At 39.9% G+C, this 27,708-nt stretch overlaps 2 protein-coding genes across 6 annotated transcripts in view; both read left to right on the top strand.

Moving 5' to 3' along the window:
* Positions 1-3,426, top strand: part of mpv17 (mitochondrial inner membrane protein MPV17) — a 103,927-nt gene extending 100,501 nt beyond the window's left edge. For 3 of the 4 annotated variants that reach the window (XM_072557661.1, XM_072557671.1, XM_072557679.1), the window contains one exon: positions 1,289-3,426. In XM_072557661.1, the coding sequence (XP_072413762.1) occupies positions 1,289-1,358 (70 nt within the window). In that variant the 3' untranslated portion in view covers positions 1,359-3,426. The remainder of the gene's footprint in view (positions 1-1,288) is intronic. The other variant, XM_072557651.1, reaches the window with a different exon arrangement.
* Positions 3,427-15,236: 11,810 nt separating this feature from the next.
* uts1 (urotensin 1) overlaps positions 15,237-27,708 on the top strand; it is a 31,129-nt gene continuing 18,657 nt past the window's right edge. Inside the window, exon 1 of one of the 2 annotated variants that reach the window (XM_072549713.1) lies at positions 15,237-15,338. The gene's annotated coding sequence lies outside the window, so the exon portion shown is untranslated. The remainder of the gene's footprint in view (positions 15,339-27,708) is intronic. The other variant, XM_072549720.1, reaches the window with a different exon arrangement.

The raw sequence follows: 27,708 nt of genomic DNA, 5'->3' as shown, positions 1-27,708 counted from the left end.
GGACCTTTCCTTTCAGCCATGATCCTACCATGATTGTCTGACTAGACCACATTATGCCCACATTGCTGACCAGAAATTCTAGTCAACACTAGAACAGTGTCTTAATGAGCTCCAAATTTGATCCCAATGGCACTCAGTTAACTATTTTCTATTTGCTCATGGGCAGCTAATCTGACACTAGCCCAATTTCTACTCCAGAAGTGCCTTGGGATGGGGATTGTGGTGCTAAATTGCACACCACCTGACAGTGTGAATTTGTGAGCTGCCTGCATGCTTCTAATATCCAGCTTCAGAAGCAGGAGTGAAATACATTGCCCATTTGAACTGCTTCCTCTATGTATAAAAGAGCTTTTGCATCAACTTCATTTTCCTGCCCTATCCTTGATCCCCTCAGTGCTGAAAAGTCTATTAAGCTCACTTTTGAATAAACTCTTTGAGCCAAAGACCAGACAAGTAGAGAATTCCAGAGATTTGAATGAATACAATAGAAAATCATTGATCATTGTCATTGCTTTACATCCACCAGTGTTGATCTTATTTTTTTGCACACAACACCAATTAAATTTTTAAAATCTCATTGGAAAAGAAAATTACTGTTACAGTGACGTGTCTTGGTGCACTTGGCGCATCTGTGAGACCAGAAATATTTAATGTATGCAATTCTAAGTGAAGTTTATATTGTGCTTTATTGTTATAGAAGGCAATAATTGCTTTTGCATTATAAATTGTCCTAGCACATATGGCAGCGTCAGCAGTTTATTACACTTGACACTTGCCCACGGATTTTACATGGATTTTTGCATTGAAATTTGCTGTAAATAGAAATCCTAAACAACCCTTGACAGCGTAACTGGCATCTGTGTGAACAGGGAACAATCTCCATGGCCAAATTATTGAACAACTACTGAGATATACAGATTTTGAGAAATGTTGATTTAAATGTAAGTTAGAAAATTGAATGTTTTGCCAAAGAAAATGAACTCAAAAGCTGTTTCCTATTTAAGATATGAAACAGTAAGGCTGCACACTTCTCAGGTTAATTTCATCCCATAGAGGTTGTTTGGTAGACATTAGGACATTTCACATCATTAAACAATTGCTTACTCTAGTTTGCGGCAGCCTTGACTTTTTCGGCCATGTATGGTGGGTACTTAGTGGGTAAGTGCTACAATTTCATGCAGTTCTATATTTCATTGGAGTGTTTTGATAAGTTATTACATGGTAAAGTTTCTGAAGGATTAGGGAAATAGATTACTAAAATTATTTGTTTTTTTTTTATTTGACACAGGTTGCCATTAATTCAAGTTGTTGCTCTGATGTGGAATACCTACCTCTCATGGATGGCAAACAAAATTTAAAATGTATTTGATTAATTAATCTCTTTTGTCATAGAAAAGAAATACTGATGACTTTTCTGATCTACTTGACATGACCATTCTGTTTACTGAAATGCTAACATTGTGGTGTAATGCTGTTGCAGTCATTCTGAGGCAATATTGTGAGACTTACATTGCCTTTTAATTTAGATTTGTTTACATTAGATGTCTCCAATATTGTAGGCTGAAATAGAAATTCCTCTTCCCCCACCTCAGATGTCAAGAATACGTTCCTAATAGAAATTAGATGGTTAATGTATTGTGTCTAAGCAGTTCTAAATTAAGCTTACATTTAAATATATTTAGTTTTAACTCTTAAAGCCTCAACCATGGAGCACCCTAAGTCAACCTCCTGGCTTACTCTATGTACATGTATCATCTATCTCTTGCTACCTAATTAATTTCTTTACCACATGGGTAGCCACGCGTACTGGTAGGAACTCATTATCAGTCCTTATTTTACATAATAACTTCAGTAAGCCTTTTTCTCTTTATCCTAATTTATTAGAAATACCTAGCATCAGACAAAAATTAATTACCCAATGTTGAGGGTTACTGCCAGACATTAACATATTAATGATGAATATTTTGGAAAAGGAGCAAAATTTAAAATAATGCACACATTTTGAAGTTGTCTGGTCAACTATCAGTTACAAGGATATAAATTGTACAAATAGAGCAATAAATAGAGCAATATTGGATAGGTATAATAAAATAATTTTTAACTTCTGATAAAATTATGAACTGGCATCAATGGAACATTTAGATATTTTTTGAGTATGTTTTGCTTAACCATTTATGCTTAACAGCTGTTACAATTTGTATATATCTGTACTCTTTGCCTTCACTAAAGTTCTCTGTTCATTGAGGCACCCAATTTTCGTAGACTGTAGAATTACATTGGGTAATTCCAAGTAAATTTAAATGTACAAAATAATTTACTTCATTAATTACCACAAATTTGCTGAAGACCAGCATTTGGTTACAACAACTACACCTGGCTATATGGATTGAATCTGATGAGTTTTTACGTCATAAAAAAATGAAGTTAAATGTAGAAGTCCCTAGATTTGTTTTCCCAAAGCTACCATATTTCAATGTTTTCTTAAGTATTTTTTTCAATATGACCTCAATACTGGATGTCATTGCTCTCAGCAGATCTGGTTGCATTTATTTTAAACTTCAATTGGATGTTTAAATGTTTCATTGACTGTTTTACTTATCAGGTCCTTTTTTTTTCCCAAATACAGTGTCCCTGTTCTTTGTCACTTGTTCCCCATTTCTTTCCTAAAGTTATTACACAAGATTTAACCTCATTCAGAGTAACTCATTTGTGCAATTAATTGCGATCTTTTGGTTCACACCGGTCACTGATCCACAGCTGACTATGCTCTTCTGTATTTTCCTCAGTTGTCCAGCTTCTCAAATGAGCTTCAAGTAGTGTGTATTGACAGATTCATCCTCCAGTGTCACTGATACAAAACAGAAATTGCTAGACAAATTCATCAGGCCTGTCATCATGTGTGGAGAGATATCAGAGTTAATGTTTTGGGTCCGGTGATCCTTCTTCAAAAGGGTTAACTCTGATTTCTCTCCACAGACATTGCCTGACCTGCTAAGTTTTTTCAGTAATTTCTGTGTTTGTTTCTGATTTCCAGCATGCATGGTTCTTTCAGTTTTTGTAAAATGTCATTGATGTTCTGAAGCATCCAGCTGAGGTCAGTCAATGTGATCAGGAACTGAAACTGTTCCCAATATTTCTTTTGTTAGGAGCATAAAGACCTTTGTCCTGTCTTTCTTGCCACATTTGAGACTGAGATTGATAAACTCATCCCAGTTCAGAGGCTAAAATTGGGACCATTGACTAATCATTTTGTACCAACATTAACAATCTTAGTTTGAAAGCAGTAAGTTGTAAGTTTAAATGATTTTATCTCATTGTTTAATGATCTGTTTTAAATTAAAATATGCTAAACTTTTAATGTCCAGCAAATTCTGTGGACTATTTGGTTACAAATTTAATGTTAATAAAATAAAAAAAACTTTACACTAAAAAAGGCATTAAATCATTTATTTCAACCCAGTGATTTTATTGAACTTTAAAACAAAGTTAACTTGTATTGTAGAGAAATTACTTTCAACATGCACCAAACAAAACACCCATTCTGTGTGCTAATTTAATATATTCAATTTAAAATATCCTGTAGTTCATTTATTCTACCTTTTAAAATAATTTATTCCAATTGAGGGAAAAAATTAAGTTCCTAAATTTTCCACGGCAGTGCTGTTCTCTATCAAAAGATAGCAATGGTAATTTTCAAAATCTATATTCTACATAGTTAAAAATCACACAACACCATGTTATAGTCTGACAGGTTTACTTGGAAGCACTAGCTTTCCAAATAAACCTGTAGGGCGATAACCTAGTGTGTATTTTTTTTAAACTTTGTACACCCTAGTCCGACATCTCCAAATCTTATCTTCTACATATTTGTAATGCATGTGGAGAAGTGACAATTTAATTGCGGTTTTCACTGTAGTAAATAATTTTCTCAATTAAGTCTTGTAGCCCAAAGTTATTTATCACAATGAAAACAATTAGATTGTCATTTCAACTGGGTTTCTCAGTGGGTCCAGTTCATTTTAATGTAAATTACAAGTTACATGAAATGAGGAATTTGTGTCACAGCTCATTTGCTGCACACATCGATCAGTACAGAATGTGATTCCTTTAATTTTATTTATGGGTCAAGCTTCATATTGGTCAAGTTAATTTTTCTGGCTTGGACTTATTTGATGGGCTGATTTTTTAAAAAATCATTTGTGAGATGATGTCACTGACTAGGCCAGCATTTATTGCCCATCCCTCACTACCTTCCTTACCTCCTTTCCTTGTCACCTCTCCTCCCTCCCCCCAATTCTCACCACCTCCCCTACCCCCTTCGCCACCTTCCTCTCTCCTTCCCACACTCAACCTCCACATGCGCTTTGAATCTCCATGCTCTCACTGCACATGCTTGCTGAGACCCACATATTCTTCAACTTGTGCGGTCTGTTTCTTTGACCTTTTGCTGTCTCTCATTTGACTTCCATGCTTGTTAAATTGGTACACTAATTATAAAGTCTGAGTTTCTGGTTAAAGGTTACAGCGACTGGTAGGAAAAAGATAATTCCTTTTAGGCTTCAGTTGCACTTCCTGCGGACAGCCTGCTTTTTCCAGTTTAGTGACCTGCTTCTGTATTGTTCACGTGGTCACACCAGCTGTTCAACGGCCCAAGAACCAATCAAGAGAGTTGTAATCATGCTAATTGCCTCAGGCATTGATAACTAGTCACAATTGTACAACTGATAAGTGCTCTTGTTGACCAAATCTCTCTCTGCGCATGCACAGGGGTGCCATGCCATTTTATCTCATCCAACCAATATTTGGAACATATAAGCATGAATCACAATAAATTTCAGTAATGTGTTTTGAAAATGCAGCAATTCTTTCCACAGTTCTTGTTTTTAAAACTTGGCTCTATCCTTATGAAATGTCATTTCAAAAATGTTTCACTGCTGGGTATATGATAAATAACAAAACACAAGATTTAAATCCATTTTTCTGTTCTTTTCTGATGTCCTATGGCTTTGAAGAACTATTAAGTCAAAGGTGCTGTTCAGCTTCTACATTCAGTTTTCCTTCCATCTTTTATATAAATCTCAACCGTGTCTATCGATCATTTTCTGTGTTCCCATATTCCCTGCCAATTTTGAGTGCTCAGAATATCATCTCAATATCTGGGTCGTAGAACTATTTGAAGAGCAATTCATCATTCATTCTGCATTTTCAATATGAGGCTTTGGATGAGTGCAGTTCCAACAATATTCAAAAAGCTTGACATCATCCAGGAAAAACAGCCTGATTGATTGGCAGCACATCAAAGGCACCTACACCATCCACCACAGATTCTATGATTCTATGAGATGCTGAATGGCAGCAATGTGTAGTATCTGCAAGTTCTCTGTAGAAATTCTCCAAAGATCCTTAGACACCCCCTTCCAAGTCCACAACCACACCCACCTCAAAGAACAGGGGCTTCGGATACCTGCAGGTTCCCATCCAAGCTGTTCACCATCCTGACTTGGAAATATCTTGTTGTTTCCTCACTGTTGTTGGGTCAAAATCTTGAATTCCCTTCTTAAGGGCATTATAGCTCTACCCCCAGCACATGGACTGCAGAGATTCAAGAAGGCAGCTCACCACTACTTTCTGAAGACCAACTAGGCACAGGCAATAAATGCTGGCCAATCAGCAACACCCATGTCCCACAGGTAAACAAAAACAATAGTTACTCGTTTTTAAAATGTGTAGCAATCAGTCCCCAGTCCTTGGTTTTAAAACAGAACGTTTCCCATTTCAGTGCACAATCAAAAATACAGCAAAGTAGAGACATGCTGTTTTTACAACAGCCTGAGTTCTTTTCAAATTTTGGTTTATCCTCTCTTTATCCTCGGCCTCAATCTCATGTCAACTTCAACTTCTACTTTTTTATCTTGTCAACCTAAGCTTTCTTTCCCTCATCAACTTCAACTGTTTTTCTGGTCAGCCTCAGCCTTTTTTTTTCTGTCCAGCCTCTGGTCTCTGTCTACAAACTCTGACATCTCTCTTCACCCTCCTTTCCTACCTCTTTAATCTACTCTCTCTCTCTCTCTAACCTCTCTGTTCGTTTTACTTATTAAATTCCCCATACTCCAACTTCTGTTTGCATCTGTCTCAATCCTCATTCCCTCTATTCAAATCCTGCTCACAATATGTTTAAGCCATGTTTGTGCTCTCTGTTTAACCTTAAACTCAGGCCTCTACCTATAAGCTGTTGTCTCCAGTTCTATTCTCTTTCTCTTTGCATCTTAACTCTGAACAGGATGTTTCAAAAATATTATTCCACAACTGTGGAACTGATGGGGTTTCAACTCTGGTCTCTTGGCTCAGAGCATGGACACTACCACCACACCACAAAGGCTCTCTAACAGATGCCCTTTATATTTCAACCTATTTTTCTAATCAACCTGTTCAGACATGTTATTACCTACCTGTGGAGCAGATGGGACTTGAACCCAGGCATTCCTGTCCAGGGGTAGGAACACTATCACTATGCCACAAGAGCCCTCCAAAACTATTTAATTTCTTTTTAATTAAACCTATTTTTCCAAACAATCTATTCAGAGATGTTATTATAATCTCTAGAGCAGGTTGGACTTCAACCTCAGTGTCTTGGCTCAGAGATGGGGAGACAACCACTGCACCACAAAATCCATCTTACAGATGCCTTATTTATTATTAAATCCAGAGCCCAAATGGAGTTTAGTCTGCTTTTCATTCATTTTCGAATAAACCTGCTCAGAGATGTTATACATCCAAATGTGGTTGAAGGGGGAAATAAAGCACTGCATTCCTCCACATGCCCACTTACCTCAAGTCATCAAGAGCATTGACACCCGGGCTCGGATGTAACTGTCGAGGGGTGGGGGGGAGGGGGTGCGGAGGTAGTTGGCAGAGGCAACCCCCAGCCACAGCCTGCTGCCTTGACCAGTTTACAGCCAACATGGCTAGGCCCAGGAACAGACCCATGAGGAGGTCCTCCGATCTGCCCACACTCCTCCACAGTGGGTGCCCAAACATCAGGAGTGTGGCGCTGAAGTGCAACCAACGACACAACAAAAGATTTCTCAAGTAACTGAAAAGTACAAAATGTCATGTTGCACCTGTACAGGACATTGGTTAGGCCACTCTTTGAATACTGCATTCAACTCTGGTCTCCCTGCTACAGGAAATATTCAACTGAAAAGGATTCAGAAGGGATTTACAAGGATGTTGCTGGTCTTGAGCTATAGGGAGAGGCTGGAGCTATTTTCCCTGGAGAATTGACGGTAAGCGGTGACCTTTTAGAAGTTTAGGCAGAGGAATGTACAGGAGCCAGGGATGTAATGAATGGTAACCAACTCCTGAAGAAGGGCTTATGCCCGAAACGTCAATTCTCCTGCTCCTTGGATGCTGTCTGACCTGCTGCGCTTTTCCAGCAACACATTTTTCAGCTCTGATCTCCAGCATCTGCAGTCCTCACTTTCTCCTAACCAATATCTGCATAGTCCACAGACTCCACAGCACCACAATATAGTTTCCATTGATGAAGTTACTGTAATATGTAAGTGTTGACCCTTCCCTTCAAAACAATAATTTTAAAAAAATGTTTGATGCATCTCTGGCTGATTGATTTGACAGATGTTCCATCCACTGAGGGAAAAATTCAGAAGTATGAAATTATGCTGGTCTTGGAGGATTTGAGCTATAGGGAGATGCGGGGGGCTATTTCCCCTGGAGCATTGGCGGTAAGGGGTCACCTTATAGAAGTTTAGGCAGAGGAATGTACTGGAACTGTGGGTGTAATGAATGGTAGTTTAAAAACCACAGCAATTCATAAGGGGCATGGATAGGGTGAGTACTTTTTTCCCAAGGTAGGGGAGTTCAAAATTAAAGTATGAGGGAAAAGATTTAAAAAGGACCTATCGGGCAACTTTTTTTCACAGAGGATGCTGCATGTTTGGAGTGAGCTGCCAGAGAAAGAGAAGGTGGAGGCTGATGTAATTAAACATTTGAAAGGCATCTGGATGGGTACATAAATAGGTTTAGAGGGATATGAGCCAAATACAGGAAAATGAGACTCGATTTATTTAGGATATCTGTTTTGGAGTGAAGGATCTGTTTTCATGCTGTACAACTCTATGACTTTAAATGTGTAACTTTTTAAGGCTAGAATAGATGATTCTTCTACCTTCCTGAAATACTTTATAGTTTAAGTTACCTGAGGGTCTGCAAATGCGAAACAATGATTTGGTGATCGTATGGAGCCACTATAATTTGGAGAAAGAGTTTATTCTAATTATATTTATTTTTAGATTATGCAGCTAGAAATTTTGTGGTGAGTAATGTTCCTGTCTCTTAACCAACACCTCTAATTGGTGTGTGACCCAGAACTTGATGGTCAAAGGAATTTGCATTTATAATGCAGTTGAACAGATTAATTATCAAACTGCAAATCCGTCCAAAACATATAGATAGCAGGAAGTAAAAGCAGAAGAGATTCCTGGTAAGCCATGTTACAGAAAAAGGTTAAGAGCCTCTACTACCAGTACCCCTGACTTCAGACAGCAGCATGCATGCAAATGTGCATGTTGCAACAAAAACTCCGAGTGTCTGGGTGAACTGTAATACACTGCCACAAGCATAAATGGCCTTCTGTGTTGTAAATTACTCTGACTTTAATTCTTGCTATGGATCAAATTTGCTTGTTCTATATAGTGAAGAAGTGTTTTAATTACATTCAGTTATTTCATAAGATGAACAGTGTGAAGTGATGGACAGTCAGGAAGGAGAGATCCTATCCAGAGTGAGTCGCAGCCTGAGTGAGTGTACAGTTCCAAGAATTTGGAGGCAGCGTGAGCATTTGGTGCAGAGACACAGAGGTGCTTTTCCCTTGCTTTATTTTTGTCTCATAGTTTGTAAGGATTTTTATGTTAAACAGGATAAATTGAAGCCTATGTTCAGTGGCCCAGCAAAAAACAGGAAAATCATAGGTTCATTGGTTGGTGATAGCTATTAATTTGACTCTTTATTACAAGTATCTTTCAGATTAAAGGTAAATATTGAAAATATGTACAGGCTGCAAACTAAAATACCAGTACAAAATTATTAAAAGTCAAATAAAGAGCTATGTAATTCAAATGGAAATATTTGGCCAGCTGATGTGTTGCACCTGCATGATGTGGGAGCACTTTGTGGTTCATTCTGCTCAAACATGTAGCAAGTGTTGGTTGCTTGAGGAATTCCATCTCCGAGCTGCTTACCTGGAATCTGAGCTTTGAGCACAGCAACACGTAAGGGAAAGGGAGAGTTAGCTGGACGCTGTGTTTCAGGAAACAGTTGCACCCCTTAGATTGACTACTTTGAATTTGGTTAGTGGTCAGGAATGGGAGGTGTGACTGTAAGAGGCAGGTAGAGGGACCCAGATGGTAGTGCTGAAAGACTCTCAGCTCTTGAACTTATCTAACAGATTTGAGATTCTTGCACCTATATGAATGAGAGTGGAGGCTGTAGGAAGGATGAGCAAACTGATCGTAGCACCATGGTACAGTGGGGAAAGAGAAATGTAGAGATGGGGATACTACAGTCACTGTTCTCTGTGACCAGGATTGAGAGTGCTGAGGCTATGTTGTCTGTCTGATGCCGGGTCCAGGGTATCTCATCTGGTCTGCAGAGGAACTTGGGAGTGCAAGGAGAAAGATCCAATAGCTACCAATGAAATAGGTAGAAAGAGGAAAGATGCTGTACTGGGGGAATATGAGCGGCTAGAGTCTAAATTGAAAGGTTGGAACCAAAAGGTAATTATCTCCAGATTGCTACCTGAGTCACAAGCAAGTTGGCACAAGGTCAATAATATTAAAGAGTGAAATGGGAGAAATGGGTATTGAATTCATGGGACATTGACTGGGAAGCGTGGGAGCTGTTCCAATGGGACAGGCTGAACCTGAATCATGCTGGGAGTCCTGGCAAAATGCATAGCTAGGTATGTGGATAGGGCTTTAAACTAAACAGTAGTTGGGAGGGTGGTTTCAGTTACATGGAAAATTATAGGAAAAGTTTGGAGGTGAGGGCTCAGAGTTTATTAAAGTTTCCAGAACAAATAATAGGATATAGAGTATGGAAGATGTCAGGAATCTACCATCAGGAATCATGGATAGCCATGAGTAGGGGGGACAGTCAATACAGAACTGAGGGTGTTGTGCTTAACTGCACACAATATACAAAATAAGATTAATGAGCATGAACGGGAGGAAATTGGCAGGTATGATGTTGTGGACATTACAGAGACGTGGCTGCAAGGGCATCAGTGTTGCGAACTAAATGTTTAAGAATGCACCTCTTACCAAAAGGACTGGCAGATAGGCAGTGGGGCAGGGTTCCCTTGTTAGGAAAAAATGAAATTAAACTGATAGCAAGAAGTGAAATAGGATTGGAAGGTGTAGTTTCTGTGTGGGTAGACTTGAGGAACTGCAAAGGAAGAAAATACCATGATGAGTGTTATCTACAAGCCTCCTAATAGTAATTCAGGGGTGGGAAAGGAGGTATAAAAGGTATATACGAAGACATATAATCTCTATTCCAATAATCAAATGCAAGTGGAATGGGAAAATCAGATTGGTAGTGAATCTCAAGAAAATAAATTTGTGGAATGTCAAAATAGTTTTTGGAAACACGTGTACTGACGAGTAGAGCCCATGAGGGATCAATTCTCAATCTGTTTATGAAAAGTGCAGCAGTCTTGATTAGGAAGCTTAAGGTGAAGGACCAAAGGGCAGTGACCATATTATGATAGATATCAACATTCAGTTTGAGAGGGTGAATTGAATCAGATGTAACAGTATTACAATTGAGTAAAAGTAAATACAAAGACATGAGGGAGGAGCTAGTCAGAGTTGATTTGCTGGGGGCAACAGGGAAGATGATGGTGCATCAATAGCCAGAGCCTCTGGGGTAATTCGGGGGATATAACAGAAATTCACCCTAAGAAAGATGAAGCGTGCTCAGGGGAAGACAAGATAACCATGACTAACTGGGGAAGTCAGGGACAGCATAAAAACAAAAGGAAAAGCAGATAATTTGGCAACAATTAGTGGGAAGCGTTAAAAATAAACAGCAGAGGGTAACTAAAAAAGCAATAAAGTGTGAGAAGATGAAATATGAGAGTAAGCTAACCAGTAATATAAGATTGCAAGAGTTTTTAAATATCTATAAGGTATTTGATAGGCAAGAAATAAATTAATTGATATCACGAAGATACATAAATTGCTCCTGAGAATTTTATTTAGAGAAGAAACCAGAAGGACATGGGCAACTTGGGACATATGTGAATACCACCTGCACAAATAGCTCCCAAAACCACCAGACCTTGAAGATAATTGTGCTCTTATATACATGCAGTTCTCGTCTTTCTGAGTTGTGAGAATTTGGATTTGCGGGATGTTGAAAAAGTTGTTGTGGTGCTTCCTATAGTTTGCACGCAATTTGTAAAACTTTTCTCCTCCTGTCAGATATCACATTTTTTCTTCATCAAAGCGTTGCTTTATCAAATGATATCAAATTGCCATTTGTTACAGCAGAGCAAGATCTATTCCTCTTTCAAGCATGATTAAGTTTCTTGAAGTGATGACAAAGAAGATTGAAGGCAGAATGGTAGATATTGTCTATAGGCTCATTCAGAAATTTAGGAGGTATGGGATACAGAGAAATTTGACTGGATACAGAATTAGCTAGCTGAACGACGATCACAAATTGTAGTGGATGGAAAATATTCTGGCTAGAGTTTGGTGACCAGTGGTGTCCCACAGGCATCTCTATGTAGTTTTTATAAATGACTTGGATAAGGAAGTGGAAGGGTGGGCTAATGGGTTTGCTGATGACACAAAGGTTAGTGGTGTTGTAAATAGTACTGGGGACTGTTGCAGGCTACAAGACATAACAGGACGCAGACCTGGACTGGGTAGTGGCAGATGAAGTTCAACCTGGATAAATGTGAATGATTCATTTTGTAAGATCGAATTTGAATGCTGGCTACTCGGTTAAAGGCAGGATTCTTGGCAGTGTGAAGGAGCAATGGCATCTTGATTTCCACATATATAGATCCCTCAAAGTTGCCACCCAAGTTGATAGAGTTATTAGGAAGGCGTGTGGTGTTTTGGCTATTATTAACAGGGGGATTGAGTTTAAAAGCTACAATGTTTTGCTGCAGCTCTACAAAACCCTAGTTACATTGTATTTGGAATATTGTGTCCAGTTCTGGTCACCTCATTATAGGAAGGATGTAAATGCTTTAGAGAGGGTGCAGAGGAGATTTACCAGGATGCTGTCTGGATTGGAGAGTTTGTCTTATGAAGAGAAGTTGAGTGAGCTAGGGCTTTTCACACTGGAGAGGAGAAGGGAGAGAAGTGACTTGATAGGTACAAGGTAATGAGAGGCGTAGATAAACACAGATTATTCCCCAGGGAAGAAGAGGCTGTCACGAGGGGTCGTCATTTTAAGGTGATTGAAGGAAGGTTTAGGAGAGATGTCAGAGATAGGTTCTTTATGCAGAGAGTGGTGGGTGCATGGAATGTATGGTCAACGGTGGTAATAGAGTCAGAGACATTAGGGATATTTGAGTAACTGCTGGACAAGTACAGGGACAGCAGTAAATTGAGGGGTTATATAGGTTAGGTTGATCTTAGATTAAGATAAATACTCAGCACAACATTGTAGGCTGAAGGGCCTGTACACTGCTGTAATGTTCTATGTTCTAATTCTGATCACCCTTCTCTAGGAGGGATGTTGTTAAACTTCAGAGAGTGCAGAAAAGATTTACAAGGTTGTTCCTGGGACTAGAGGGTTTGTTTTATAGAGAGAGGCTGAATAGGCTGTGGCTTTTTTCCCTGATGTTTTCTAGGCAAAGGTGAAAAGATCTTTCCCCCTGGATAGGGGTGTCCAAAAGTAGAAAGGTTTATGTGAGAGGGGAAAGATTTAAAAAGGACCTGAGGGTTAGCTTTTTCATGTAGAAGGTGGTGCATGCATGGGATGCCGGAGGAAGTGGTGGAAACTGGTAAAATTATGGCATTTAAAAAGCATACGGGTATATGAATAAGAAGGGTTTACTCTGATATGGACCAAATGCTGGCAAATGGTACTAGGTCAGATTGGGATGTCTGCTTGGTACGGAAGAGTTGGACGGAAGGTTCTGTTTCTATGCTGTATGTCTCAATTACTCTAAGACACTAGTGGGCATTGCACCAGTAGAAAATGAGGCTGTAGAAGTAGTAATGGGAAACAAAGAAATTGCAAAGGAACTGAATCTTTGCATCAGATTCTTTGCATCAGTTTTTACTGTTGAGGACACCAGCAACATACCAGAACATCAAAAGAGTCAGGGGTTTGTGGTGAGTGTAGTAGCCATCACTAGGGAGAAGGTGCTGGGGACTGAAAGGCCTGAAGGTAGATAGATCACCCAAGAGTTCAGAAGGAGACAGCTGAGGAGATTGTAGAGGCGTTGGTGGTGATCTTTCTGGAATCACGAGTCAGGAAATATCCTAGATGACTGGAAAACGGGTAACATAGCACCCCTGTTCAAAAAGAGGGGAAGCAAAAGCCTGGAAACAATAGGTCGGTTGGGCCTGACCTCAGTGATTGGTAAGATTTTAGAGTCCATTCCTAATGATAGGATTGCAGAGCACTTGGATGTGCATGGTAAAGTAGGGCTGAGTCAGCATGGCTTTGTCAAGGGGAGGTCTTGCCTAACAAATTTGTTAGAATTGTTTGTTAGAGTGTTATAAATCAGTGCAATCAAGTTAAACAAAGGAGAGCCAATGGATATGATTTCTTTGGATTTCCATGTGGCCTTTGAGAAAGTGCCAGACAGGTGCCTGCTAAATAAGAGGAGTCCATGATTTTAGGGGTAAGATGCTGGCATGGAATAGAGGATTGGCTGACTGACAGAAGGCAGAGAGGAGGGATCGGAATGGGACTATTTGGTACCAATCATTTGACCCTGCCGATTTGGCTCTAAACTGTTTTGGCGCTCATTACTTTGGCGCTGAGCTGTTTTGGCGCCAATTCAGAATAAAATAAAGTCTTGTAGAGCCTGTAAGAAATTTGTTTTTATTGCATTGTAAGAAATAAATCTAATTCTTTTTTATTCATTATTTTTAACCTATTCATTATAAAAACAAATTTCTACATTTTGCTACGTTTATCAAACACGTATAGATAACCATTGTGTGAAAAATTTGGTTTGCTTCTCTTGCTTAGAATGTTTTCAGCCGTTTCTGGTATGGGCTGTACAAGAAAATACAAAGAAAATTGTATTACAGCTTTCCAATGTGATGACAAAAGGGCTTAAGTATCATCAAGACAGTAGATGACTATTAACAATTGTTAAATGAGAAAATGATTACAAAATGAGATTTTAATCTACGGCGGGTCATTACAGCTTTGACTGTCAACTCTTGCTAGTTGAGAAAATTGCATCGGGTCGTTAGTTATCCTCTCTTCTTTAACCAAACAAGACTTTATTTTATTCTGAATTGGCACCAAAACAGCTCAGCGCCAAAACAGTTTAGAGCCAAAACGGCGGGGTCAAATGATTGGCGCCAAAAGGGCAGTGTCAAAATGTACCCAACCTTAGGGATAATGCAGTCTTTCTCAGGAATGGCAACCATTGACTAGTGGAGTTCTGCAAGTGTCAGTGTTGGGACTATAACTATTCATGTTATGTATTAACCGTCTGACCAAATAATCTGAGGGAATCACTGAAAATGAATAGCTAAAGATACCACATCTCTTACTGCAATCATTGAGAGGTTCAGCTGATTGGGCTGGAAACCACAAAGAGAACTGAGGACAACTTTGTTTGCATCATTTCGCTACTTGTCAAGCTTTCCCAACTGGAGTTCAGCTAGAGTCGGCTTCAGAAAAAAAAGCTGATGTTGCATTGAAACACCAAGAAGTGTAGCTCTAATTCACATTTGTGCATTCAGTATGAATTGTTGATCATAATATTATACATTATAAAAAGGCGAGTTATTTATAAATAACGCTCTTAAATCAGTGCAATCAAGTTTCTGGCTTGTTAATTTTTCATAGATGTTCTTCAGAGGACAAATGTGTCATCTCTGCTTGCATTATATAGTTTAATATCCTGTTTCAGTTGGAGCTGACAGACTATCACTGTTCTATGTAACGTCTCAACCCATTTACAAGCTCAGCTACTGACGTCAGCCCATTCTACTGGATGTTATATAAACCCTTTGAGATTCTCTGGAGTTAAAGTGCCAGCAATCAGCTGCTGCCAATGATCATTCTCTCCAACTAAAGAAGCCTTTACTGTTCCCTATCTTCAGGTAAGTGAGCATCTACTCTTCTTGTGTTCTTTTTGTCTCAACAACTGCAAGCAAACTTGTATTAGAGTTCCACCAGTTTTGAGATTATTATTCAACATGTCTTTTAAGAGGGAGGGGCAACACGGTGGCTCAGTGGTTAGCACTGCTGCCTCACAGCAACAGGGTCTCAGGTTCGATTCCAACCTCGGACAATTTCTTTGTGGAGTTTGCACATTCTCCCCATGTCTACATGGGTTTCCTCCCACAGTCCAGTGATGTGCAGGTTGGTGAATTGGCCGTGCTAAATTACCCCATAGTGTTAGGCGCATTACTCAGAGGAAAATGGGTCTGGGTGGGTTGCTCTTCGGAGGATCGGTGTGAATTGGTTTGGCCAAAGGGCCTGTTTCCACACTCTAGGAATCTAATCAAATCTAAAAAATTTTAAACTTAACTGATAATCGCTTTGAATTTTACATTTAGGAAGTGCATTTACTCCTATCAAGCCAGAGTTTAATTTAATGGTGGCTATGCTGAAATTAGTCAGCAACCAGCAATAGGTGTCTGAACAACTCCCTGAGCATGTTGCACAATCCTGCCATTAGTACTTCTTATTCCATTAACTGAATATCAACCTTACACCCTGTAACATTCTTTTCATGAAAAGTCCAAAGCAATTTCTGATATTCAGCAACCCAAACATTTTGCCTTTTAGGGTAAACTCACAATATGTTTCTTGATTTTGATAACTTGTCCAGTTTCTTCATTGAGAGGCAGCAATCCCGAATACATTTGAAATATTAACAGAAATACGGCAAAATTGCCAACCTCATTTTCAGATTCCTGTTCTCAATGACAGATACCAACTCATTGGGCACAGCAAACGTGCATCACTTCACGTTTGAAGGTTCGTCCGGACTGACCCAGTAGACAACTTGGTTTCAAATCTGATTTTAATGGGCTTTATTGATAGATCAGCAAAGGTTTGCTAGTCCAGTACATCATTGTTCAAAGTAATATACATTAGTAGTTATTCCACAAAGTGGGGACAAAGGAAGCCAAATTAAATCCAGACTGCAGAGAGAACTTCAGTTCTCCTGGCGATCTCATTCCACAATACTGTATGACAATGGAGCTGTTTTGTAAAATATTTTTATCTAAATGGGTGGTAAACTTTGTAACCATATTGTATGGCAATGATGAAGTGCCTGAGAGTGCTGCCTATTCTAGAGAAAGAAAGTGGTGGATGCAGGTACAGTTAGAATATTTAAAAGACATTTGGGTAAGTTCATGAATAGAAAAAGTTTAGATGGATATGGACCAAGCACAGACAGGTGGAACTAATTTAGTTTGGGAACATGGTTGGCATGGACTGGTTGGACTGAAGGGTCTGCTTTCATGCTGTATGACTCTATGACTGGGTTGAAATTGGGTTGGATATTGTTTGTAATTTTCTATGAATTGGTGAGTTCCCACAGCTGGCAGACTTTTCAGATTTGTAGAAAGTTATGCTCCCAAATGTGTCAATTAAATCTGTACCAGCTCTTTCAAAGATGAAGCCAGTTAATTCCACTCTTACTCTCCCCACATTGCTGCATTCTTTCCTCCTCCTCATTCCTCTTTGATGGCTATTATTGAATCTATCTATTCACGTTGTTTGGCAGTGCACTGCGTTCCAAATCCTATCCACTGGTTCTTGGAGCGTATTTCCTCATGATGCCTCTGGTTCTTTTCCTAATCATCTTCAATCTGTGCCTGCTGGATTTCAACACTTAAAGGTGTAGTTTCTCCTCATTTTAGATTAGATTACTTACAGTGTGGAAACAGGCCCTTCGGCCCAACAAGCCCACATCGACCCGCCGAAGCGCAACACACCCAGACCAATTCCCCTACATTTAACTCTTCATCTGACACTACGGGCAATTTAGCATGGCCAATTCACCTGACCTGCACATTTTTGGACCATGGGAGGAAACCGTAGCACCCACGCAGACACGGGGAGATATGCAAACTCCACACAGTCAGTCACCTGAGGCGGGAATTGAACCTGGGTTTCTGGTGCTGTGAGGCAGCAGTGCTAACCACTGTGCCACCGTGCCCCAGTTACCTGAACCCTTCATCCTGGATCCAGATAATTGGTTAATAGCACCATCTCAACTTACTTTGAAGATGGTTTCTTTTTTTCTCTCATTATCCCAATGTTAAAGTAACACTTGTATTTTCTAATCAAGTAAGGGCATATTTTACAATGATGAAGCAAAACTGCAAAGATCATGACATATAATTACGTGAGTAGTACGTTTCTAAAAGATTGAATTTGGTTTCCAGACTGACTAAATCTCTTAGTTATAGAAATAGAAAGTGGGTCATTAACGCCAGTGCTTCACCAGAGGCTCACTGGTGATGAAACATCTGAAAACAGACCTTCCAGCTTAGTGAGCAAACTTACATCCAGAGAAGTTAGTGTTTGGATCGAAGGTTGCAAATATCCGAACATATTTTCAGCTTGCAGTTCTTCATCACTCACTATCAAGAATGAAAGGGTTACAATTGTCTGGTTTAAAGTCACTAACTCATTATGGTACCCTGTTCCCCCATTTTAAAGAAAAATGAAAATGCTAATTGATAGAATATATTTTACACCAAGTACGATTTATCCTTTTTGGTATTGACTAAATAAGTAGCAGTATGCACATACTTAGACATCTTTGTATCCTATTTGGCTACAGGTGAGGTCTCAGAGGACTGGAGAATATCCAGTGTTGTCCCATTGTTTAAGAAGAGTAGAAGGGAAATTACAGGTCTATGACCCTGGCATCAGTGGTAGGGAAATTATTGGAAAAAATTCTCAGGGACAAGATATATACAAACAAATGGACTTATTAGCAATCGACAGTATGGTTTTGATCATGTTTTGAGGAGGTGATGAAGATGATTGAGGAAAAAGCAGTTTATTTGTCAAGATCCCTCATTCCAGGCTGGTACAAAAGGTGAAGTAGCATGGTATCAGAAGTGAGCTGGCAAGATGGATACAGAACTGGCTTAGTCATAGGAGACAGAGGGTAGCAGGGGTAGGATGCTTTTTGGAATGGACGATTGAGAGTAGTGGGACTGGGACCTTTGCTGTTCGTGGTCTACATAAATGATTGGTAGTTGGTCTAATTAGTAAGTTTGCAGACAATACAAAGATTGGTGGAGTTGTGCATAGTGAGAAGGATTGTCAGAGGATATAGATCAATTGGAGGCATAGGCAGAAAAATGGCAGTTGGAGCTTAATCCAGACAAGTGTGAGGTGATGCATTTTGGAAGGTCAAATATAGTAGAAATTATACAGTGAATGGCAGAACTCTTAGTATTCATTTGCAGAGAAATCTGGGTGTACAGGTCCACAGGTCACTGAAGGCAGCAACGCAGATAGACAAGGTAGTGCTTGCCTTCATTGGAATGGCATTGACTATAAGGATATGTAAATTATGCTGCAGCTTTATAGAATTTTGGTTAGACCACTTGGAATATTGCGTACAGTTCTGGTCACCACACTACCAGAAGGATGTGGATGGTTTGGTTTACCAAGGTGTTGCCTGGTATGGGTGATTTTAGCTGTGAAGAAAAATTAGATAGACTGGGTTTATTTTCACTGGAACACATGAGGTTGAGGGACGTCCTGATAGAAGTTTGTGAATGCCATGGGTAGAGTAGAAAATATGAGGCTTTTTCCCAGGGTGGAGAGGTCAGTTACTAGGGGACACTGGTTCAGGGTGTAAGGGAGTGAATTTTAAAAGAGATATGGGAGGCAAGTTTTTCACACAACAGGTGGTGAGTGCCTGAAGTGAACTGTCAGAGAAAGTAGCAGAAGCAGACACAATAGCAGCATTCAAGAAATGCCTGGACAAATACATGAATACGAAGGAATAGAGGTATATGAATCTATAAGTGAGGACAGTTTTAATATGGAAGGGCAAAACGTTTCAGCACAGGCTTGGAGGATCGAAAGGCCTGCTCCTGTCCTGTATTGTTCTTTGTTCTGATGATGATACATGTCCAAATATCCTTTCTCCCAGTCCCAACCGTTCGCCTTTTATCTATCTGTACATCAATTAATCAATCAACTACCATCATCTATTGTCCTCCTAACCTTGCTTGGCATGGTGGCTCAGTGGTTAACACTGCTGCCAGGGACCCAGGTTTGATTCCAGCCTTGGGTGACTGTCTGTGTGGAGTTTACACACTATCCCCGTGTCTGCATGGGTTTCCTCTGGGTGCTCCAGTTTCCTCCCACAGTCCAAAGATGTGCAGGTCAGGTGAGTTGGCCATTCTAAATTGCCCATAGTGTTAGGTGCATTAATTAGGGATAAATATGGGGAATGGGTCAGGGTGGGTTACTCTTCAGAGGGTCACTGTGGACTTGTTGGGCTGAATGGCCTGTTTCCACATTGTAGGGAATCTAGTCTAATCTAAAAAAAATTTAATACTGAAATTTAAACATTTTTTTGACAACAGCTGAACATCTGGGCGGCAAGGTGGCACAGTGGTTAGCACTGCTGCCTCACAGCGCCAGAGACCCGGGTTCAATTCCCGCCTCAGGGAACTCTGTGTGGAGTTTGCACGTTCTCCCCGGGTGCTCCGGTTTCCTCCCACACTCCAAAGATGTGCAGGTCAGGTGAATTGGCCATGCTAAATTGCCCGTAGTGTTAGGTAAGGGGTAGATGTAGGGGTATGGGTGGGTTGCGCTTCGGCGGGTGCGGTGTGGACTTGTTGGGCCGAAGGGCCTGTTTCCACACTGTAAGTAATCTAATCTAATCTAATCTAATCCTTCACAAATTTAATAATGAAAAAGAATTGAAATATCAAATTCATAGAATCACAGAATGTTTACAGCACAGAAGGTCATTCAGCCCATTGTGTGCATCTAGCATCTCAGGAACGTAGTCCCACTCCCCATCCTCATTGTAGCTATGCAACTTCTTTTCTCTACAATGTTTATGCGATCTGGATTAAGACCACAAAGTCATAAGATATAGGAGCAAACTTAGCCCTTTCAGCTTATTAAGTCAACTCTCCTATCTGCTGTAATGTTTCAGATTTGATTTTGATTTGATTTAAACTTTTTTGTCATGTACGGAAGGACAGGAGTACAGTGAAAATTGTACAATATCGCCACACACAGTGCCATCTTAGGTACAAAGTAGTAACATAGAGCAACAAAGTTAAAAGTGAAACATGACAGTCCTTCCGATTATTAAGTGGAAAAATAAAGAAATAAAGTTAAAACTTCAACAGTCTTTCTTAAATGAACTCCCTGAAAGGACTCAGTGTCCTCCATTTTGCCCCACTCTTCTCAATTCCATTCTCCTGCCTTCTCCCCATACCCTTTCTAACCAAGAACCTGCCTAGTTCTGTTCTAAATACACTCAATGGCTTGGCCTCCAAAGCCTTTGATGCAATGAGTTTCACAGATTAACTACCCTCTGGCTGAAGAAATTCCTCCTCAACTCTGTTCTAAAGAGTCATACCTTAACTCTGAAGCTGTCCACCCAGGCCCTACTCTCTCCTACTAATGGAAACATCTCCACAATCATTGTATCCAGGCCTCTCAGTACTCCAGGTTTTAATGAGATGCCCAATCACCTTTCCAAACTCTATCAAGTACAGACATAGAGCAATCAAACTAGTTCTTATTCAAGCCCTTCATCCTCAAGATCATTCTTGTAAACCTTCTCTGGCCCCCTTCTAAGGCCAACACTCCCTTCCTTAGATAGAGAACTCAACATTGCTCACAATTGCAGCCTGATCAAAGGCTTATTTGGCTCTGCAGTAAATCTCTGCTCTTGTATTCTAACCCTCTCAAAATGAATGCTATCATTACGTTTGAGTTCCTAATTGAACATTCATGTTAGATCATGTCCATGCCTTTATCTAACTTGCTCATTACCTCCTCAAAGAATTCTGATAGACTTGTCTGGCATAACCTCCCCTTGACGAAGCCATGCTGACTCGGACCTATTTTACCATGCACATCCAAGTACACCGCAATCTCATCCTTAATAATAGATTCTAAAATCATACCAATGGTCACAATCAGGTGAACCAGCCTATAATTTCCCATTTTTGTCTCCCAACTTCTTAAACAGAGATATTATATTAGCCACTTTTCAGATCTCCAGGACTCTCCCTGACTCCAGAGATACCTAGAATATCATTGCCAATGACTGTACAATTTCAGCAACTATCCCCTTCAGAACTTTAGGGTATATGCCATCTGGTCTGCATGATTTATCCACCTTCAGATTTTTGTTTCTCCAGTACCTTCTCATCAGTGATGGCCACTGCACTCACCTCTGCCTCTGACTCTCTTGAAATTCTGGTATGCAACTGGTGACTTCCACCATGAAGTTTGAGTCAAAGTACTTATTCAGTTCCTCCATCAATTTTTCATTCCCAATTACAATAGATCCAACCTCATTTTCCAGTAGTCCTATGTTCACTCTTGCTTCTCCCTTATCTTTTAGTTATAGAAAATAGAACGTTACAGTGCAGTACAGGCCCTTCTGCCATCAATATTGTGCCGACCTGTGAAATCAATCTGAAGTTCATTTAGCCTACACTATTCCATTTTCATCAATATGACTATCCAATAACCATTTAAAAGTCCTTAAAGTTGGCGAGTCTACTACTGTTGCAGGCAGTGCGTTCCATGCCCCAACTGCTCTCTGAATAAAGAAACTACCTCTGACATCTGTCCTATATCTATCACCCCTCAATTTAAAGCTATCCCCCTCATATTAGCCATCACCATTCAAGAAAAAAGGTTTTCACTGTTCACACTATCTAACCCTCTGATTATCTTACAATCTCAATTAAGTCACCTCTCAACCTTCTTCTCTCCAAAGAAAACAGCCTCAGTTCCCTGAGCCTTTCCTCATATAGCCTTCCCTTCATATCAGGCAACATCCTGGGAAATCTTTTCTGAATCCTCTCCAAAGTTTCCACATCCTTCCTATAATGTGGTGAGCAGAACTGTATGCAATACTCGAAGTATGGCCGCAGTAGAGTTTTGTACAGCTGCAGCATGACCTCCTGGTTCCAAAACAATTCCTCTACTAATAAAAGCTAACACACCATATGCCTTTCTAACAACCTTTGGGGGGCAACTTTCAGGGATCTATGCACACGAACATCGAAATCTCTCTGCTCATCTACACTACCAAGAATCTTACCATTAGTCCAACACTCTGCATTCCTGTTGCTCCCTCCAAAGTGAATCACCCCACACTTTTCTGCATTAAATTCCATGTGCCACCTCTCAGCCCAGCTCTGCAGCTTATCTATATCCCTCTGTGATTTACAACATCCTTCTGTACTATCCATAACTCTACCGACCTTAGTGTCATCCACAAATTTAATAACCCATTCTTCTACGCCCTCATCCAGGTCGTTTAAAAAATGGCAAACAACAGTGGACCCAAAACAGATCCTTACGGTACACTACAAGTAACGGAATTCCAGGATGAACATTTCCCATCAACCACCACACACTGTCTTCTTTTGGCTAGCCAATGTCTGATCCAAACCACTAAATCTCCCTCAATCCCATGCTTCCCTATTTTGTGCAATAGCCTACCTTGGGGATCCTTATCAAACACCTTACTGAAATCCCTATAAGCCACATCAACCACTTCACCCTCATCCACCTGTTTGGTCACCTTGTCAAAAAACTCAACAAGGTTTGTAAGGCATGACCTAACTTTCACAAATCATGTTGACTATAATTTGTCTAAAATAAAATTTAATTTTTTTATATTACTAACTAGATGATACTCATATTTTAGGTTCACCCCCTCCCCTTATTGCTTTTTTCCCCCTGCTGATTTTTAAAGACTTCCAAATCCTTTGACTTCCCACTAATCTTAATCACTTTGTATGTTTTTTTTGCTTTTATGCTTTTCCTGACTTCCCTTGTCAACCATTGTTGCCATGTCCTCCAGTTAGCATGTTTCTTTTTCCTTGGTATGAATTTCTGCTGTATGCCCCCAAATCACCCCAGAACCTCATTCCAATCTCCTTCACCATCTTTCCTATCAGGCTCCCATTCCAATCAACTCTGACCAACTCAGCCCTCATGCCTTTGTAGCTACCTTTACTCAATTCTAATGCCATTACATCACACAGGCTCTCCCAGTCAAACTGCAGAGTGAATTCTATCACATTATGGTCCCTGACACCTTGGGGGTTCCTTCACCTTAAACTCCCTAATCAAGTCTGCCTCGTTACACACCATCAAATCCAGAATTGCCTGTTTCCTAGTGGGCCCTACTGCAAGCCACTTCAAAAATAAATCTCTTGGACATTCCACGAGCTCCTTTCTTGGAGATCCAGTACCAACCTGATTTTCCCAGTTCACCATGGAAGTTCCTCATAATTATTATAATAGTGCTTTTCTTGCATAGAACATAGAAACAGTGCAGAGGAATGGACTCTTCAGGCCACTGTCACTGTGTCAATCATGATGCTGTTCTAAACTAATCCCATCTGCCTGCACATGACTCCTCTTCCACTATTCCCTGCCTATTCATGTGTCAAGTAAATGGCTCTTGAACATGCCTTTTCTATCTCATGACTTATTTTCTGCCCCACATCCTGACTACTGCAAGGAAACTTGTACATAACTCCCATCAGGGTCTTTTTCCCTTTAGGGTTCCTCAACTCTATCTACACTGATTCTATACCTTCTGATCCTGTGTAGCTGCTTGGTATCAATTTAATTTCAGTTCTTGCTAACAGGGCAACCCTGCCCCCTCTGCCCAACTGCCTGTCCTTTCTGTAAAATGTGTATCCTTGGGTGTTTAGTTCTCAATCCTGATCACCTTGCAGCCACGTCACTGTGATGCCCACAACTGGCTATATCCACCAATTTTGACTTGTGGTATAAGCTCATTACTTTGATTTGTATACTGCGTGCACCTTGTCTTTGATTCTCATAATTGTTCTGTATCTGCTCTGTCTGAAGTTTGATTCCTTTCCCTTTCCATACTCACGTTCTATCATAGCTACTCACTGAATAGCAAAGGTTTACCTTACATCAGATTTAGTTCTTTTCTGTAATTCGTCTTTAATTGCTTCTTAACAAATCCATCAGTAGAAACAGTTCCTTCCTATTTTCCCTGTATAGATCTCTCAGGACACTATTATCAAGTATTATCTCAACATTCTCTTGTCTAAGGAGAATAACTCCACATTCTTTAATCTATCTGCATAACTAAGTTTATGTTTTATTTTAAATCACAGACAGTTGAAGCCTGGAGTAATGAACTGTATTTAGATAGAGATGTGTGCAACTGTACAAGAGCATTCCATTCATTTCATATGTTGAAAATCACACAATTATTCCTCTTCAGTAAAGTTGGTACATAACTCAATTTACAATGATAATAAGGCTGCAGATAAATCATTTTACATGTCAGTTTTAACTTCATTCATCTACACTTCTGAAGTCCAAACTAAAACAATTCAAGATCAGAACATCTACCAGTACCTTTTCAATACAAGATGGTGCTCCAAATTTACCTGGGTGATGCAGAACCATATAGAATGGAAGGTTGAATCCCTGGTCAATATTAAGTTTAAGTAGCTCTTCTGAATATCGATACTACCGTAAATTGGCATATTTTTTGTGAAAACTAAATGGTTCTATATTTGAAATTAGAGGGTGGCGTGATATTTAACATTTTCATAGGTCTGAATACAATAGACGGACCTGAGGTACATTTTTTTTAAAAAATGCTTTAAATAGATGGATGGATACATTTTGGAAGACTTTGTAATTTGAGTTGAGCACCATGAGGCTTTGTAATAAGACAATTTTAGATGCTGGTAAACAATGAGAGAACTGTGCACAAGCCAACTGATTCTGACATTGAATATATATAAAAATTATTTCATTATTGATGGAAAGCAATAGACGTTTGAGAAAGTATTGTGTTATATTGATAACTGAATACAATTTCCCAAGAACCTCTTTCCTCAAACTGGCTCTTCAATGCAGCTTGTTCTGTTTTATGCAACCATTTTTAAATGTGTATCAAAAACAGAAATTGCTGACAGCAAGTCTGGCAGACTCTGTGGAGAGAAATCAAAGTTCACGTTTTGGGTGATCCGTCAGAACTAGGTCTGAGGAAGGATCGCTGGAACCAAAGCTTTAATAGCAATTTTTGTTTTATTTCTGATTTCCAACATCCACAGTTTTTATTTTTAAATGTGTTATACTTAAATGTGACAAGCTTCAAGCTGGTACTAACATTTAAATTAAAAGTGAACATAAGGAAATGAAGATGTTATCATTAATGTTAACTTGAATCCAGGTTTATGGGGAGAACGCATCATAGCGATTGTCAATTTCATTTCTTAATTGTACAAGTTTCATTTGAGCTAGCAAAGTTCCAAGGCAACAATGATGTACTCAGAGGATTGTTTCTACTTGTAAGTAGACCTCCATAGTTGTCATTAAGGTGTCCATTACATGTACTGTGTTTTTGATGCATCAACTGGTTTTCAAGCAGCATCAGAGCTTGTAAGAATCTAAAAATGTAATTCTCTTAAGCTATGTTTCATATAAATATTTGATTTAAAATATATAAATTCTTTACATAACTATCAATGACCAATGTGGAAATATATATTTTCATTCAAAATCTAAGAAAAATCTATGAAGCGACCACAAAAGTATTATGGAAATATACAACAATATCATGATGTACATCAGCAACACAATTTTGTTCGTTAATCACTGATGCTATAGGATGAGTTTTACAGGGAGGTATATTCTTCTATACTTCATACACCCACATTCTTTGTCCACCCTGCTCCCCACTTTCCCTGGCAGCCCCAGTCAAAAAGTCAGTCAACACCTCATCAATTTTGAAATGGATAGCTCTGCAGTGAGAATAGGCTAGGAGCAGCTTTACTAAAAAGTGAAAATAATATTTCCATTCCTCAAGCACAAGAAGTGTTGCCCTCAAGACTTGGAAAAAATCTGATTAGCTGGCTGCTAATTAATTCCAACAATGCCAGAATCATAATCTTTTTCTGATGCCTGGATATACCTAGAAGACCCAGTTTTGTTTTCCGTTTTCTGTCACCCAGCCAATCTCTTATTCATGCAAAAAGCTAAAAGAACTGTGGATGCTTGTAAAGCAGAAACGAGGGTAGAGCCCACAGAGAGAAAAAAACATTGGTCGGACAATGGAGTAGATAATGATCTGGCTAGGAAGGTGACTAGCTGTTAATGGAGACTGGTAGTGGCTAACAATGGATCGTGTGTGATTACAAGACCTGGTGTGTGGGAGTGGGGACAAGGATGTAGGGAGAGTTCAAGCCCTAAAGTAGTTAAAATCAATATTAAGTCCAGAGGCTGTAGGGTCCCCAAGTGGAAAATGAGGTATTGTTCTTTCACTGGTGTTTTGAAGTGGCAGGTGACTAGAAGCTCAGGGTCATTTTTTTTGTGGGCAGAATTTAGGTGTTCTATGAAGCGGTCACTCAGTCTGCACTTCATTTCCCCAGTGTAGAGGAGACCACATTGTGAGTAACGAATGCAGTGGACTAGACTATATGAAGTACTGCTTTACGTGGAAGTTAAGCTCTGTGATACTGAGGAGGAAGGCAGTAAACGGGCAAGTGTTACACCTTCAGCGATTGTAGGGTAAGGTGCCAGGGGGCTGTTGGGAGCGAAGGAAGACTGGACCAGGAGGGATGCTCCCTGTGGAAGGCTCATAAGGGATGGGAGGGAAATATGTGGTCAGTGGTGGCATCTCACTGGAGGTGGTAGAAATAATGTTGAATGATTTTCTGGATGTGGATGCTGGTGGGATGATAGATAAGGACAAGGGGGGAACCTTATCATTGTTGTGGGAGAGAAGAGAGGAGGTGAGGGCCAAAACGCAGGAGAACAGTTGGACTCAGTTGAGGGCACTGTCGACAATGGTGCTGGGGAAACTTCGGTTGAGGAAGATGGTAGACATTTCGGAGGCTTCCTTGTCAAAGTTGGCATCATTGGGACATATGCAATGGAGACAGAGGAACTGGGAGAATGGAATAGAGTCTTTACAGGAAGCAGGTGCAAGGATGTATAGTCAAAGTAACTGCAGGAGTCACTTGGTTTATAGTGGATATTAGTGGCCAGTCTATCCTCAGCAGTTGAAGCAGAGATGTCTAGGAAGGGAAGGGTGACATCAGAGATGGACCATGTGAAAGTGAGGGCTGGGTGGAAAATGGAAGTGAAATCAATAAACTTTCCAATTCCGGATGATAGAGGGAAGCAGCACCCATGATATCATCAATATATCGGAGAGAGAGTTGTTGGTGGGGTCCACAAACCCCACAAGGATCCAGGCATAAGTGG

Source organism: Chiloscyllium punctatum, chromosome 3 (genome assembly GCF_047496795.1).
Source record: "Chiloscyllium punctatum isolate Juve2018m chromosome 3, sChiPun1.3, whole genome shotgun sequence".
Lineage (NCBI taxonomy): Eukaryota > Metazoa > Chordata > Chondrichthyes > Orectolobiformes > Hemiscylliidae > Chiloscyllium > Chiloscyllium punctatum.
The sequence above is the reverse complement of the archived record's forward strand: the minus strand, read 5'-3'. Positions and strand labels throughout refer to the sequence as shown.